Consider the following 16,938-nt stretch of genomic DNA (forward strand, 5'->3'; position numbering starts at 1 on the left):
AGTTTTGGCCTAAAATCGTTCTTTTCCTCACATCGCACCAACAAAGAACACAACAGTCAGAAAATACATTGTCCAAAAGAGCCACCCTAACCTTTTTCAAGCCAGTTTTATCGCATGGGCAATTTGTCAGTAAAATAGCAGTAAAGAGAAGTAACTAAAGATAAATGGGAACAAAAAGACTTTTTATTATGCTCACAAAAACTTATGGGGAATTTTAAGAGCTTGAGCCAAATCCTGGTTCTTTAGTGTTGATAGATTGATCGGAGATCGAGTAAATAACGAACACAATGGGTTTCTGCTAAAGTAGAACGCCACCGCGGTACAACAATCGAAATAGGGAATTGTACTTCTCGTAAAAAGGTGTAAAGTTGATCAAAATCTGTTCTGAGCAAAAATCATATGTATTTTTTTTTGTTTTGTGTCCAGTTTTTATGTAACTCATTCTTCAGACAACAACCAATTTGAAGTGTATACTGTATTTAAAACGAGCACACAAATTAACTTCATCTTTACTTTAATTTTACCCCTTTTAAACAAGAGCTACACTTGAAATTCATTATTCGCCAAAATAATGCCAAATATGTCAAAAAACATGAACAATATACACATTCAACAAAACATTTTACTGAAAAAACGCTAACAAGTGTTACAAGGTCAGCAAAACTGTTAGCACTTACACCAATTGAACAGGGATGTGATAGTTGATAGCTTATAAGCCTGTTTTAGCTACAACAGTTTATTTCTACATTAGACGTTTATGTGAACCTTGCAATTAAATAGCGCACTTAATGAAAGCCCAAAACTTTACACAACTTAAGGCTTTGATACAAAGTTGGGCTCTGACGTATACTGATGACACGCACAAAAATGCACTGGATGATAATGAATAAAAAAATTAAAATTTCGAAAATAAACCGGCACAAAAAATAAAAACTAATGCCACACAACAATATTTTCAGCATAGTTATGGCGGAAATTTAAAGTATGTTTTCTCGTTTACCCCTTGGCAGCTTTCGAAGGTAAAATTTACCTTAAAGTTGCTTTAACAATGAACTTATCTAGCTACTTATGTTTGCACCCAAAAGTGGAAGCACATTCATTTTTGAAAAAAGAAAAACGAATTTGGCCCGAAAGTTGGTGAAATTGCGGCATATGATGACGAGTGCAAAACCAGGCCCGGATCAAGCCAGTTTTGTTCAAACTGAAGCCCGAACCCGACCCGACTTACAACTCAGCTTATATTTTAGTTTGGTTCTATGCCCAGTGGCAGACAAAACTAAAATTACCGTACATTTCGGCTCGCTATAAACATGCAGTAACGAAATAACGAGCATTGGGTATGTACAAAATTTTATCAAAAACTATAAACGCAAAGCACCGTTAATTTCCACAACCATTCAGCAACAAATAAACGTCATCTTTGGGCACGTAAGCACCAATAGACTATACAAAAGACCACTATACATGAAAAAACAAAATAACTCAAGTATCATGAAATTGAGGTCATTTTGACGAAAATAACGATTCATATTTTATAATCTGCCAATGTTTAAGTAGGCAGATTGGGCCAAATGTTTTTACACAAGTAAAATACAAAGGAAATAAACTGACCCTAAGCTAGTTTTAAAACAAACGTTCATCTTACGCCAGTGCTTTGGTATTCCTGGAATGTAATGGTGTCAATTTATTGAAACTTTATGCACAACTTGTTGACCATAAAACATTGATTAAAAGAATAACAAAACGAAAAACTTGTCTAGATAATTTAGAAATGAAAGAGGAAGAAGCGAATCCTATGTAATTTAACAGTCTACAGTTCATCATCTGATGTTTTCCAGACATTTTGGACAGTGGTGATGTTAGAATTACACTTTAATTGACCATTACGCAACAATATAATGAGCATGGATATCTTCAAAACGACGATGACTGACGGGCTTACATTGGAATTTTACTAATTCCAAAACATACAAACGGTATTGTTTCCCGTATTTGGTGTCCGCCGTTCGCACGATGGACCTTTGTTCTACATCTTTAAGCTTCGAAGATCCATTAGCGTTTTGCTGCGAAAATTTGTTAGTACTTGTTCTTCCAGAAGAACATGTCGGAAAAGAAGTTGCTCCACGACTTGTCCACCAGAATTCCCTCCGAGTCTTCCCCGTGGAAAAATCGGTATTTTGCCCAGCGGTAGATCCAGAAGAGCGGGATAAAGATGCAGGGAAGAACAATGAGGATCATGATGACAAATATGGCAAACCACGGGTAGACTTGTGTTGTTTGGGAGCCCTGAAAAAATACGGTGTGTTCAGTGGTGGGGTTCAATTTTTATGTCAGTTGGTTCTATCACAAAGTCGTATTTTTTAGCCGGATCTGTTACACAAAGTCCATTGACAGTAACCGGTAATGCTAACCGGTTCCCTTATCTCATATAATTTCGTGAGATGGTTTATAGAACCGGTGCGAACCGGCTGAATCCCAACACTGGGTGTGTTTTATTTTAACTGCTTGCCACTGTTTTTGGTAAAATATAAGGAGCAATGTACACGGATCTATTAACAAGGAAAACACTGGTCCATATAGATAATATGCATTGATCTGGCTATGAGTCAAATGAGGAATTAAACAACGTCTTGCTGTACTCGCAAGATTGTGGGTTCTAATCTCGTCGTGAATACGTATTTTAAAAGTTAACGGCATCGCTCCAAACCAGTGGAATCCGATGGTTGGTTTAAACTTGATGTCAAAACACAATAAAGGTAAAAAACAATAGTAAAGTAACAGGAAGCTCGATGGCGGACTCAATGTTTTTATTTTGCAGTCAGGCTAAGTCGCCCATCGATGATAAATAAATAAATCAAGTGACAGCAACTTAAATTGGATTTTTTTTGCTCGAAACTGGTTTTAAAACCGGACAGTTCAACTGCACAATGAATTTCTTATCCATCCTTCTGTGCAAATATTTAGTAGACAAACACATCATGGCTTTGTCAAAGTTTGAATCATTTTGTGTAAGTTTAAGGTAAACTTTTCAACAATACCTTTTGCCATAAGTGACTTCACACGTCTGTTTCTTATTAGTAGGCCTACTTTATGTTGAGCAAAAGCCGTGCCACTTTTACTGTTTAATGAACAACTTATAACGCACATATGACGCACACATAGACAAATCGTCAAGAGTCACTTACGTCGCCGTCCCAGCCCGCATATTCGAATGATCCAATAGCCGTTGTGTAAACGTAAGCCCCGAACACCACCAGCAAGATAACAGGTGAAATAATGAGCCAACATAGACGGAAATACCAGTGAAGACACCAACCAGCGATCGATTTTGGTCCCCCAAACATCCAAGTCAAATCGTCGTCAAAACTAAAACATTTCAAAATTAAGGTTAAACATGAACACAAAGAACATGCATGCTATAAAGCAGAGGTCTTTTAAGTCTTAAAACCTTTAAAAATTTGAGAATGACACATGTTGCTTTCGAAACGTTATGTTCTACACAAATATATTGACTTTCTGGATATAACCAATATGTTTTCATAATTATTTCTGAAAAAAATGTATCTGCAATGTTTTCAACTTTAGTCACAGATATGTTTCATTATTATTTGATTTCCTTCTGAACAAGAGTAGTTTTTTGAGAAAAAGTTTGGTAATATGAAGAAAGTCTTCAGGTGTTCCTTAAGGTTGGTGAATTGCGTAGATTAAAATAAAGGTTTAAAAGTTTAAAACATTTGCTTTGTTTGTGATCCTATCTGGGCATCAGTTTAATTTTACAGCATCTCGACAAAGTTTGCCTTGTTAAAACCTTTTGTAAAAAACTTTTACTGGAGTGTAAATATTTGTGTGAGGGGTTGTAGGACGGTTTGAAAGTTCGTTGATTAGATTTTCGGTCAATAAATCGGCTAGAAATGTGGAATTCTAACATAACAATTTCCACATAAAAATTACAGAGTTTGAATGTTTTTTTTTAATTTAAAGTTGACCAAAAACATGAACAAACTGTTTACTAAAACTACGAACACAATAAAACTTACTTTTTGACACCATAAGCCCATGCAACGACGGTGATCTCGAAAAATGCGATCACAAGTAGCGGAATAGATCCAGCATAAGAATTAAAGATGTCGACCCAGTAGTTCCCGGCCCGAGTGCAGAAAATGATACCGATTGCACAAGATATTATGCAGACGATTCCTGTTCAAAAATGGTTGGTTATTGTTGTTGATATTAAAGATGTTTTAATGCAGAAATCGTCCTGATCAATGGATGCTAAACAGACGACTTCAGTTACTGAAATTGCGAGCTGAGATGTGCCGTTATTGTTTGTGACTGTTTATTTAATGCAACTTGGGTCTGTAGCGAAAAGGATTATTTTCTTTTTTATCTGTGGTTGATCCCAGCAGTATAACGAAGCTGTATTGATTCCTTGTACAACATGCTATTGTTTTGTTTCTATATTTAAGAGTAAATGTAGTCTGGAATAACAAGAATTTGAGTATTTCGGGTTATTTTTTTGTCCTGATTTTTGGGTCCACTTCAAAACCATGTTTACTTTTATTGTTTTCAGCAGGAACAACTTTTTGTTTTCCCGTTTTGCAACTAAATTAAAAATGGGCAAATGCTGAATGCAAATAGGTCTTTTCACTTGATCCAACGGCGCTTTGCTTTTAGCTAGATGGTTCTAACGAGTTGGAATTTAATCCAACTATGTTGCAACTTATGGTCAGTAACAGTGTAACTCTGTTTATTAGTGCACCAGGTTTAATTTTAGTTGAAAAGCGTATTATTACGCACGTCGCTTTACGTGTCATATCTGCAAATCATGCCGTTACAGCGTCTATTTATCCGTGGGTTCCACGTATGAATCATTTTATGATCCCATAACTGTTGTTAACCTGCTCGACTGAAATCAACAAGTCGTCAACCTTTATGTCTGGGAAACGTATAATAACTTAAATGAGATATACGACGCGGTTTTTAGCATTCAGTTTGGCGTTATTGACTTTGACTGGTTTTAACGACCATCAAATTAAGGCAATCGGTTGAGATATTTCCGATCGTTCAGTGGTTCCCGACCGGGGAGGAATTTTAAAACTTGAAGGGGGAATTTACTTGAAGTTTTACATGTGGTTTGTAAATAGACGCTTAGCCTCAGAGAATATGACCTGTGAAGTTGATAAAATAACCAATTTTAAATGATCTTTGCAAGGTTTACCATCTAATATGTAGTATATTGAGGAGAAATGGAAATGCTTATATTGTTAGGGAAAGAGTTCGTGAAAAAAGGTCGGGAACGACTGGTTTTGTTGATTTTTCGGCATTTTTAAAACAAGCTGGTTTCCTGATTTTGTAAAAATCAGTTTCGATTTTTTACTTCTTCAAAAGCATAGGCTAACACAATTATCCTGAGGTGGGATTCGAACCCATAAAATGACAAGATAATATGTTGTACCTGTCAAAACGGGTTTGGGGACCTTGAGACCGAGGTCGAACAGCGGCGTGACGACTCCTTCAACTGTTCCGAACATTGATCCGAGTCCGAGTGAGAGAAGCATCAAAAAGAAGAGGACAGACCACACTGGACTTCCTGGCATGTTAATGATGGCTTCAGTAAAAACGATGAAAGCTAATCCTGTTCCTTGCGAGGCCTGTGGTATTTTTTAGTGATTAGTGGAAGATTCTGGTAGGGTAAATGATTTAAGAATCCGAAAAGAGGGAAAATGAAAGATAATAATACCCAAATTTAGATGAAAGAAACACATATCAAAAGTGGGGTGAATGACTTTAAGGAAAAAAGTATGCAATCTTTCAAACAAATAACGTTGAGCCTATGTGTTAATAAATTAGGATTTATTTTCTACCTCGCTTAAAATGTCCTGAAGGTTGCAGTAAGGTAGTGATGGCAATGGTACACCACCGGTACAATTCGTCCATGTAGTATTTAATCCCTGTATTTGCTGATCATAATTGTCGTAAGTGATTGTTCCTTCAGGCAAATCGCAATAATCCAATACAACGTTGATGTTTCTGTGAAAAAATTGGAAAAACGAATTTTAGTATTTTTTGCACAAAAGTCAACAATCCGTCCAGCTTCGTAACAGTAAGGTTTTAATTTTTGCATCACATTTCTATTCGCATTAGGGTTTTGAAACGAGAACCTGTTTGGGATCCAGAAGAGCAAAAAACACCAAACAAGCTGATTTTTACTGTCTTTGTATCATGTGAATTCGCAAGACTGATGTACACGGGCCTATTTGATTTGATTAAGTGTGAAACCTTGTGTAGCGAAAACCGGATTTGGCGTGACTTTAATCACATAGATATCATAAATGGTTGATAGACATCATAAAATGTTTAGATGCACATATGTTTAAACCAACAATTTACATCTTTTTGGTAATTTCGTCCGCTAGAGGTTGTGTTTTGTTTACTTAAAAAAGGGGTTAATGGAAAAAGACAATTGACATCAGTCTAGTTTTGTTAATTTGTTGATTGAATAACTTAGTTAGTCCTACGTTATCTACTCGCATAAAAGTAGTAAAAATCAAAAACGATAAAATCGTTGTCTTACCCGTCTAAGCAGGTTTCATATTCAACAGTCGCTTTATATCCCAGCACAGCAAAGATTACAATGGAGGCAAACACAGAAGTAAATGAATTAGTGAGAGCTATAATAAGCGCGTCTCGCTGACAATCTTGTTTCTTCGGGTTGTAACTTGCGAAGGCAATAACTCCTCCGAATCCTAAACCCAGAGAGAAGAAGATTTGAGTTGCAGCGTCCAGCCACACTTGCGGGTTTGCAAGGATCGTAACCTGTGCAAAAAGTTTAGTAAAGGTTAATTGTTGTTGGTTCGCACCGGTTTGATTCGGTTCCAAACAATATTTTAGGGTTTTATCCGGTTTGCGCCGGTTTGATCAGGTTCCAAATAATCTTTTAGGGTTTTCATCCGGTTTGCGCCGGTTTGATCCGGTTCCAAATAACCTAACAGGATTACAAAAATCTCATATTTTTGAGTGATATTGTATATCTGGACTTTTTTCTCTTGGTGTTACTGTCTTTGCTTGACAACATGGACGTGAAACATATTTATTACAAAGACAAATATAAACATTACACTACAGACTACACAAACCAGACAAAAATATAAAAACCGAAAATAATACAACACACCTAGTGCAAACCGTTTTGAGACAAACAGACGTAATGGAATTTTTTATTTCGCGATGGAAAGTTACAAGGTTTGTGTGCGGGGAAACACCAAAACAATTAGTCACTTGAAGTGTGAAGTTCTCCTCTTAAAACTACCATAAATATTTGTTCTCTTATTTAACAATGTTGAATTATGACGTGTATTTCGAGCACACATACGTTGTATGTGACGTAACAAATGTTATTTTTTTTTTCTGTGAGAATCCGAATCGCAAAGCAAATAGTTTTTCGAACAAGCTTTATGCATTTTTGCCTTTTTTATTTTCCAAAATTTTTCTGCAATTTTATGTTGTAAGTTGTCCTAAAATATAAAAATAAAATATAGCAAATTGATTTTTCCTCCGTTGCGTTTGGGTGCAAATCAATAGATAAAGTTTATCATGGAAAACTGCGTAAATAATTGTCGGCCATTACGTGCTGGGCTATAACACGGTTGGGTCGTAAATGCAAACTGTTGTGGGATTAGGTCGTAAAGCAGGAAATGTTAAATAGGTCGTTGTCCTAAAACTGTTTTTGCCTTTCCCTATCCTATTCCACTTTATTGCAATATGTGGTCGCAGTTAAACAACGGCAATAATAATAAATTGTAGCTTACAGTACGATGATTAAAATTTGACAACGATTAATTGTAATGAACATAAATGTAGGCTTGTTTTAATGTTGTAATTGGAATAACGTTCGGAAAACGAAATTAAAAAAATGTTGGGAGTGACACAACAAACGCTATTTGGGCACAAACTTATGTTTCGACAGATTTTGTACCTGGCCAATATCGACGAACTATTTCAGTAATGTCTTGATAATTTTTTGTCATACAAATGACATATTTCGGTTTATACCTTACCAATAATAATCATGAACCTTTTCAGTAATGACTTGATCATTTTTACCATCATAATGACACATATTTCGTGTAAAACAGGAGCCCGTATTCAAGAGTTAATAAGTTCTGTTGAACCAATTTTCGTGTAACCACAGGACGAACAAAACAACACTGACACAACATAACGCACCATCATCATTATTATCTTCATCACGAGTGGGTCAACATTTGTTTTGTCCCCGCAAAGTTGCTGAACAACAAGTAATAGGCACGGTTCGACCCATAACATGTGATTGGATATTTATGACATTAATGAACAACTACGTTGAGTTGAGATTTTTAGCTGGATGGAAGAACACATAGCGACACAATTGTACTAAAGCAATCACCAAGTTAAAAATTGCTGCGCAACGTTGAAACGTTATGGAGGCGCAAAAACGTTTTTTTTGTTTGATTGCTTTGTTGGGGAGAGTCTTGGTAAACAAATTGATGTTTAGGTATTTTTTCGCGTGTCTTTATATCAGTTCTTAACCTTTTGCTTTGTTTGCCCCTAGACAGATTTTGATTGTAAAATTTAAGTTTACTAAACACGGCGAAGATTTACTTTACACTAAATTAAATTTTAAAACCATACATTTTCATATACCCAATACAATTTTGCTATAGGGGTAAATTTACCTAAAAAAATTGCTCAAACTTTTTGCACAAAAGACCCTAAGGTTGTCCAGTATTGTGCACATACTATAGCCTAATCTTATTGGTAAATTCCAGACTTTCTTACGCAACGACGAAAGCGTCGTGGAAAATTACCAAAAAAATACAACGCCCTTGCACGGTTCCCGCGTCCAAAGTTAATAAATAACTTCGGTTAAAGTTTCGAGTGCTTGGCTGACAACTCATGACATGAGACATACCAGCTGGTAATGTTTGAATTCCTGCCACTATTTGACCTCTTGCAACGTTACAAATACTGCACAAGTTATTTCGGGATATTTAAGTTGCTGCCATATACAAAGTTGTAACATTTGGGTCAATACCAATGTTTTACCTATTTTCTCATGTAAACACAAGCTTACAGAGGACCACTGTACCCAATATTAGATGTGCACGCTGTGTCCACACCAGTTTATGCGCAGTATAGATTTTCATGTGTCTCTGGGCATACACACAAGCTCCCTTAGTACACTTAGGACCACTGTGAGCAACATTAGATATGTACGTTGTGGCCACACACCAGTTTATGCACAGCATAGATTTGTACGTGCATGGGCATACACACAAGCTCCTTAAATACACTGACAACTACCGTGAGCAATATTAGATATGCAATATTAGGTTTAAGGACCTGCCCAACTAACCTTATTATTATTGGCACTTAGCTGAAAAGTGTCGAGCGTAACACTTGGTACCGAGCGTGCGAGTGGTACCTAGAACGTGTGCTCAACCAACAAATATTTTAACCGCTTAACGAAAAAAGCCACACGCGTTTCCCTACCGCCTCTAGTGGTGACAAAAATCAAATTCCGCGATTTTATGCGAACTGTTTTTCCCAAACTTGCTGTATTATCAACAAAATTTCAGCTCTTCCGGCAGTTTACTTGTGTTTGCAATTTATGTCATTACCCTGATGAAGGTGTTTCGTATGGGACATCGAAACGTTGGCATATTAGAAATAAAAAATCTGCCGGAAGAGCTGAAATTTTGTTGATACATTATGCCTGGCAGCAACAGTATATTCATTGCTGTATTATGTAGCACAACTTTAAAATCGTGTACCTGGTGGAAATGTGTGTTTAGTAGTTTGGTTTGTGTCGTGCCACTTTACGGCTTCTGTGAGTTATCGGAGAACAAACATTGTTGCGAAACACACGCAGGGAAGGCATATTTAGTTTGGCCTAATTAAACTCATGTGCAAACTTTGGCTTGAAGGCGTTGGCTGTGTCGCAAAAATACTAAACGACAAAGAAAATATTTATGCCGACCCTGTTGCCGATTTGGATGATGACAAGGCACAATAAATCGCTTGACTAACGGTGTAGCTGCAGCGCGTCTACCATCTATCCACCAATAGCGTCCTCAACTTTGTCGCGCTTTTCAACGTCTGAACGTTGTGCAGCTGTTTCCGGCTTGATGAATATTTTAGCGCAATTGTGCTGCTACGATTTTGCCCGGCGAAATAAACTCATCATCTCAACCCACTTTTCTTTTTGGATGCACCAAACTTTCGTTAACCGACCATGTTACCACCCAACTTCCCAACTTATCTTCTCCATTTGCTTTATTTCTATTTTATCTTTAAACTACTATAAAAAGAGCTTAGCCATACTTAGCCGAAGCCTTTATTAATCTATTTCTACCTTAATTAAGGACTAATGATGTGTAACTGCTTGTTGAGGGAAACAAAAAAGTCCATCGAAAAATAAATGCATAAAACTGTTTTTTTTTGTGGAGCGTTCGATTACAATCAAGTATCATGTGCTTGTTTATCTTTTTATCAAACTCGTGACAAAAACACACAATGATTGAGAAGTACTGTACCGATTTTTCATATAGAATCTGTAGTTTTACATTCACTTCTGCTTACGACGCGTATTGCTAAACCAGTGGTTTCCAACCTTTCATAAATTAATCATTTTGATGCAAATAAAAAATTTAACTTACGTCAGGGGTGAATAGATACGTCACACCGGTTGATGAACCCTTCAAGGTCAAACCACGGACGAGAAAAATGAACAACACCAAATAAGGAAATGTGGCTGTGACGTACATCGCCTAAAAAATGGGGAAAAAATGAATTTCATGAAAATGACAAACTTATTTTAATATTGCAGCAAACCCAGTGGTGGGATTCAGCCGGTTCGCACCCGTTCTATAGAACCGTCTTGCGGAATTGAGATCAGCGAACCGGTTAGCATTTCTGGTTACTGTCAATGGACTTTTTGTGACAGAACCCGCGGAAAAATTTGAATTTTGTGATAGAACCGGTTGACAAAAAATTGAATCCCACCACTGAGCAAACCTTTACATTTACTACCCCAGATGAAGAAGGCATGGAGTACACAAACCATATTATGCTGAATGTGAGGTACTTTCTGTTGAAAACACAGCGACACAATTTCACAAAAAACATCACCAATCCAGAAATAGCAGCAAAACATTATGGAACGCAAAGAAGTAGAAGGGACAATTGGTTTAAGGACAAAACGCGCTGCTGCTATAACTTAGCTGCTTACAATATCCGCATCACCTACGAAACATTTTAATGCTTTAAAATTAAGGTTCTTTGCGTCGAGGTGATATTAGGAATTTTCGAAACGCCCCCGACATGGCTCATAAAACTGACAGCAAGTCTGTTGATTTGTGCGTTTTTTAGTTTAATAGTCTTAGAACAAATATTCTTTAATGGGTGCCGGGCAAATAACATGTTTTCACCCTTAGTAAACTTTCACATCAAGTTCAATGTCTAGACTCTAGACGTTGTTTGCTGTGACCTTTTGAACCCGAGCTAGGTTTGGGTAGTAAACTGTTCCTGCTTATACGGTTTACACTTGGAACCTGGCAAGTCCAACGTCTATTCTTAGTTACCATTTTGAGCAAATTCTCTTAGTTAAATTTGCTATCTGAACCTTAAAAAAGTTCTATAATAGCTATTAGCGTCGTGAATGTAAGAATAATTACGTTTTTGATCAGGTTGAAGCGGTCGAAGCTTTATTGTGCAGCGGCGCCATGTCCGAGTCATGTTAGAAACGTGTTAAGAGGTAAGCGAACACGGTAGTGAGGTCGCTACAAGGTTGTCTTTTTGAGCCCAGATTTGCAAACCTTTCATGTCAAGTTTGCCCAAACTTGGCACCATTGGCATTTCTCTAACTGCATTATGTCAACGTTTTATCTAACTGTTCGATTTTGAGAAAATTTAACTCCAGTACCATGCCAGAAAGATTCAGTTTTGTGTGACAACATTAGAACTTAATTGGGATCTTATTTGTTAGTCTCACATATCACTAAAACAAATAAATATCTGGGAACAGCGTTTAATGTTATCACGCCAAAAATATGTCGCGAACACAATGTAGTTTGGAACACTATATACAGATCTGTTCATAAGTTTAATGGTGAAAATAACGGCCCCAATAGACAACGAAGCTTTATTTTTCAAACGTTTCGGCAAATGCTCATGCAGTGATATAATGTAGTTTGTTTTAGTGTGAATTTAATTTTTTGTGAAACACTGCTCTAACTGATCACTTTCAAACAAAATCAATCGCTAAAAATTAACGTACCTTGCCGGAACTTTCAATTCCTTTTATCATCGTGACCCAGATAAGTCCCCATGCGAGAATGAGACAGACCATCACCCACCATACAACCCCACCAGTGTCGTCTATAGTCGGAGTAATGTTAAGGGTTTCCCGGTACCAGAAGTAATCGGTTGTACCACTGTTCACACATTCCGACACATATTCAGTGCCGTTAACCACCGGACAGTTCGCGTAAGGTAGTGGGTCCTGAAAACAGATTCAGTTGTACTGCACTGCACTGTTGTTAGAGTTTTACAATGGACACAAATTTACTACATTACGTTTGAGGCGTGACGTATGAAAATGCCATTACAGCTGAATATTAACTGGCTATTGTGATTAATATACGGACCTTAAAGTTGATTGATTTAACGGCGTGGGTTCGAACCCCGTAATAACAACAGAAAAGTGACTTTTGGTGGTCTTATGGCACAGCAGAATTATTAAGCACTGAAAAATATTGAATGCTGTTGCGGAGATAAACTAAAAATCAAGTATGTGGTGGGATTCAAACCCGCGCCTAGATCTTAACTTACCGTGAACGAGTTACAAATGTACCAGAAGCACCAGGCGATAATTGTGTTGTAGTAGAGTCCCACCATGAACGACACAACCATGCTGGCGATACCGATGCCGCCAAGGTAGGGGTGAAATTTCATCCAAGTCCCAATGGCCCCCTGACGCAGCCGCTGACCAACTGCCAACTCCAGCAGAAAGAGGGGAATTCCCTCGAAGATGAGCATGAGAACGTAAGGAATAAGGAAAGCCCCTTGAATGAAAAAGCACAGCGTTTGGACAGAGTTATCATTTGAAGTTTAAGTAATGAGGTCAAGGGATACTGAAATAAACCCATTTCCTTATATCATGAAGATTTTCCACCTTATGTATTGTTTCTTTTTGTAAACGTCAGAATTTATCATCCAATGTCTTGAACTAACCTATTGTGCAAATAATCAAAAAATGCTTACGTCTTTTTGAACCCCAAAGGATGTTTAATTACCACATTTTGGGAATAGATTTACCCCAGGTTAAGATCTTCTGCTCTAAACAATTTAAATGCACAACACCCAGAGTCATAAGTCGAGCTTTTTGGTTTCGCACTTAAGTTTGAATATTACGGACTTGATTCGGGCCTGACTTAACACTCTGCCACATTAATGCCAAAATTTCACTTTTTTTGAAAACCTAACTTTGGGGTTCAATTTAGGCTTATTTTAACAAACTTCCGTGTTCGGGTCCTGTTTCGACCCACTGCCCCGTAGCAAACACACAGTCGTACATATACGCTCACCTCCTCCGTATGTTTGTGCGAGATACGGAAACCTCCAGATGTTACCGAGACCCACGGCGTAAGCTATGCAAGCCAGCAAGAACTGAACCTGGTTGTCCCAGGCTGGTCTTCCCCCCTTTTCTTCCTCAGCAATGTGATGGCCCATCCCCACATCATAGCCGTCTACCTCCGTGTCTTTCTTCCGCTTGAGGTCGCCGTTCTCCACGATATCGTGAAATGTGTGCTTGGTGTCTATCACTTTTGCGTCGCCGTTAATCTCGCCGAGCTCGGCTTCGAAACCGTCGTTGACATGAGTTTTCTTCTCCATGTTTATTTAAAGCCTGTTGGAGTTTATAATTAAAGCTGCAAATTGAACAGTTTAATTAGGCCGATGAATAAAGCTTTGCATGGTTAAAAACGTATTATAAATGACCAGTGCTAACTTTTCTATATATGCAACAAGATTTTTATGTGTCTCGGCATACGCACAAGCTTCTTGAGTACACTGAGGACCACTGTAAGCAACATTAGGCACGCTGTGGCCGCACACCAGTTTATGCGCTGCGTAGATTTCCACGTGTACAGACTATGTTTAAGCAACATGCAAACGCTTAACTGTGGTCATAACATTTTTACTCGTAAAAGTAGTAGGTTTTACACCAAGCTGACAGTATTTTCTATTATTTTTCTTTTATTATATCCAGAATTGATTACCTGCGTTCTATCTCTGGCGTCTGGTAAGTAATAAACTATTGCCGTAAACATACGCTTGTCAAAAGTTAAAGAATAAAATTAATGAAAAAATAAAAAACAAACAAAACAATCATCGATTGGATGCGAACAACGCAACTTTCTTGTCAGCAAAGATTTTCAACCGTTTTCACACAAACCGTTAAACTATTAGGGACGGACGTAATGGGTAAATCATAAAATACCACAGATTGATTGGCCGGCTCAAATTTTCCCCGAACCTGCCCTGGATCTAAAAATTAAGTTTTCAAAACATAAAGTTAACCGAATGAACTAGTTCCGCATTCAGATTTACTTAAAGATCTGTTACAATGTTTTCTATGATGGCATTGCATTAACAAACCAGTTGTTGTTGGCGAAACGCTTGTATCGTATAAATAAAACAGATTCAACAACTTGAAAAGATCAACTACCAATTGAAACAAAGGTTTCTGAAATCCTATTATATAATAAAACTTTAACGTTTTCAACATCAGTTTTGATCTCCTAATACAGAATTAGACCACTTCAGGTAGCCTTCAAGTCGGTTACATCACTTCAACTGGCCGATTGTTAGCAATTAATGGGTTGTGCAGGACAAGGGAAAAAATATCGAGGCATTAAACTTTTTCTCTCGCCCGTCATGATGAAAGGCAAACACAGGCGAATTTCTGCTGATCATTCTCTGTGTATTTGACTGAGACAAGCAGTTCCACAAAGACGGTGTCCCAATATTATGACGACAGAATATCCACCAAACGTTTGCTTAAGCCTAACGTTGAATTGTTTCAAAACGAGGTCAAGTTTTAAACTTTATAACCTACTAACGCGCTGCATTGAAAACTTGTTCGTTGGATGTGGTTTCGTTAGATAATCCATTTTTTGTAGAGCAATGCATGAGCTATACAAATGTTTTGAACCGTGTTTACACTTTTTAAAGCTGATGATGAGATCTTATGCACTTTTGCAATCCACGTAACAATTCAAGAGCTTTTGGCGGATTTATAGATGAAATAAAGACGCTAAGAAACACGAAGATCTGAACGTAGATTACTTACCCCTAGAACATTTTAGGTGGACACCCCTATTCCTATAGTATCCATGGACCCTTGGTATCCATGCACCCCTGTGACTGTTGTACCCTGGCTTTCATTGTGAAGAGCACTGAGCTGGACGTCTTGTACGCTCCTGGGTGAAACCCTTAAAAAATATATTGATAATGAGTATTGCAAACCAAAGTTTGACTTACACAGTCTCAACCGTCCTAATTTGATTTTGGACTAGTTTTTGCCTTAACTCGTGGACCACGAAAACATCATGATGTTATCTCGTGAAGTGGTCACGAAAACTTTTCATGGACAATTCAACCCTCGGGATTGAGAAATACTGTTTTAGGACAAAAGCGTCCACAATAGTTTGACTTTAAAACCAACCCTACAATGCAATCAATGCAGTTTTCTTGAGCAAACTTTTCCTATATTTGCTCACTTATGCAACGCTTAGTTTCTACATTCAACCCCACACATTTGCACAATTTCTTTTGCAAACAAACTTATAAATGTGGGTCGCATTATCACATTATATAATGTAGAGCTTTTGAACGCCTTTTCTGCAAATAGCCGTTTGGTCGCATTGTACCGTTTAATTGAGAGATTCTAATAACCTAAAATAGTCGAAAAGTTTGAAAACTTGGTGTTTTTCGCCGTTTTTTATGTATTCCCGCGACAAAACAAAGAAAATTAAAATGCATGACACAAAAACATCAATTTTAAAATCCTTCTTGTCCTAACATATAAATGTTGTGTAAAGTCAATTTAGGCGTGTTGCTAATTCCAAAATGAATTACCTGTAAAACATTGCAAGTTTCAATTCTACTCGATTTTTTCTGTTGATCAGTCGACCTAAATTTCAATTTCGACTCGATGTGTTTATAGGCGTGGAATATGGGTTTTTTATACAGCTTGTTTTCTTGTTTATTTTTACGTATAAGGGAAGCAAAACTAATTTTCTATGCCAGCTAAGTGATGGGACAAGCACAGAAATTGAAGATTTTTTGTGGTATTGACGCATACAGGTAACTTTGAAAAGTTGAAATCCTTAATTGAAACTTATGCACATTTTGTATCTTTGAATGTTGAGGAGTTATTGACGGACATCTAATGTTTACTTGTAAACAATGCGGGAGGCAAAGTAGCAAAGCACTAATTAGATGACTTGTCACTTTTTCATTCCAGCCATTCCAGGAGCAAGGGCAAGCCCGGACAACACCTGATGACCCGGTTTCCACGATAGGGTCAGACTGTTTGCTTGTTTTTTTCTGTTTGTATTAATTTGTGGCGGCCGACAAAACAGCTACCACGTTTTGCAGATTTTACCGAACGCCTGGTGGTTTCTTCAAAGTCTTCTTAAGTGCACTGAGCCCAAAGTGATCATCGCACTGTTACATTGTGTTTAAGGTTTCAGCGTACTTCAGGTGGTTCCAATAAAATATACCGAGCCTAAACTTTGTACAGAAAAAAATCATTCAAAATCTAACATGAAATTTCACCCAACATATTAACCTCATAATATTTGACTTTCTAACATTTTAACGTGTTGCTACTTC

At 37.4% G+C, this 16,938-nt stretch overlaps 1 protein-coding gene across 1 annotated transcript; it reads right to left on the minus strand.

Annotated features, from left to right (window-relative positions):
* Positions 1-472: 472 nt before the first annotated feature.
* On the minus strand, positions 473-13,953 carry LOC145209104 (sodium- and chloride-dependent transporter XTRP3-like). The gene is made up of 10 exons (XM_080079350.1): positions 13,626-13,953; positions 12,871-13,103; positions 12,317-12,541; positions 10,698-10,808; positions 6,575-6,816; positions 5,865-6,030; positions 5,456-5,651; positions 4,038-4,197; positions 3,186-3,366; positions 473-2,286 (listed from the first exon to the last, which is right to left on the minus strand). Exons 1-10 carry the CDS (start codon positions 13,930-13,932, stop codon positions 2,077-2,079), a joined length of 2,031 nt encoding a protein of 676 aa, XP_079935476.1. The 5' UTR covers positions 13,933-13,953; the 3' UTR covers positions 473-2,076.
* Between the last annotated feature and the right edge of the window lie 2,985 nt (positions 13,954-16,938).

This window comes from Phallusia mammillata, chromosome 1 (assembly GCF_965637545.1).
Source record: "Phallusia mammillata chromosome 1, kaPhaMamm4.hap1.1, whole genome shotgun sequence".
Taxonomy (NCBI): Eukaryota; Metazoa; Chordata; class Ascidiacea; order Phlebobranchia; family Ascidiidae; genus Phallusia; species Phallusia mammillata.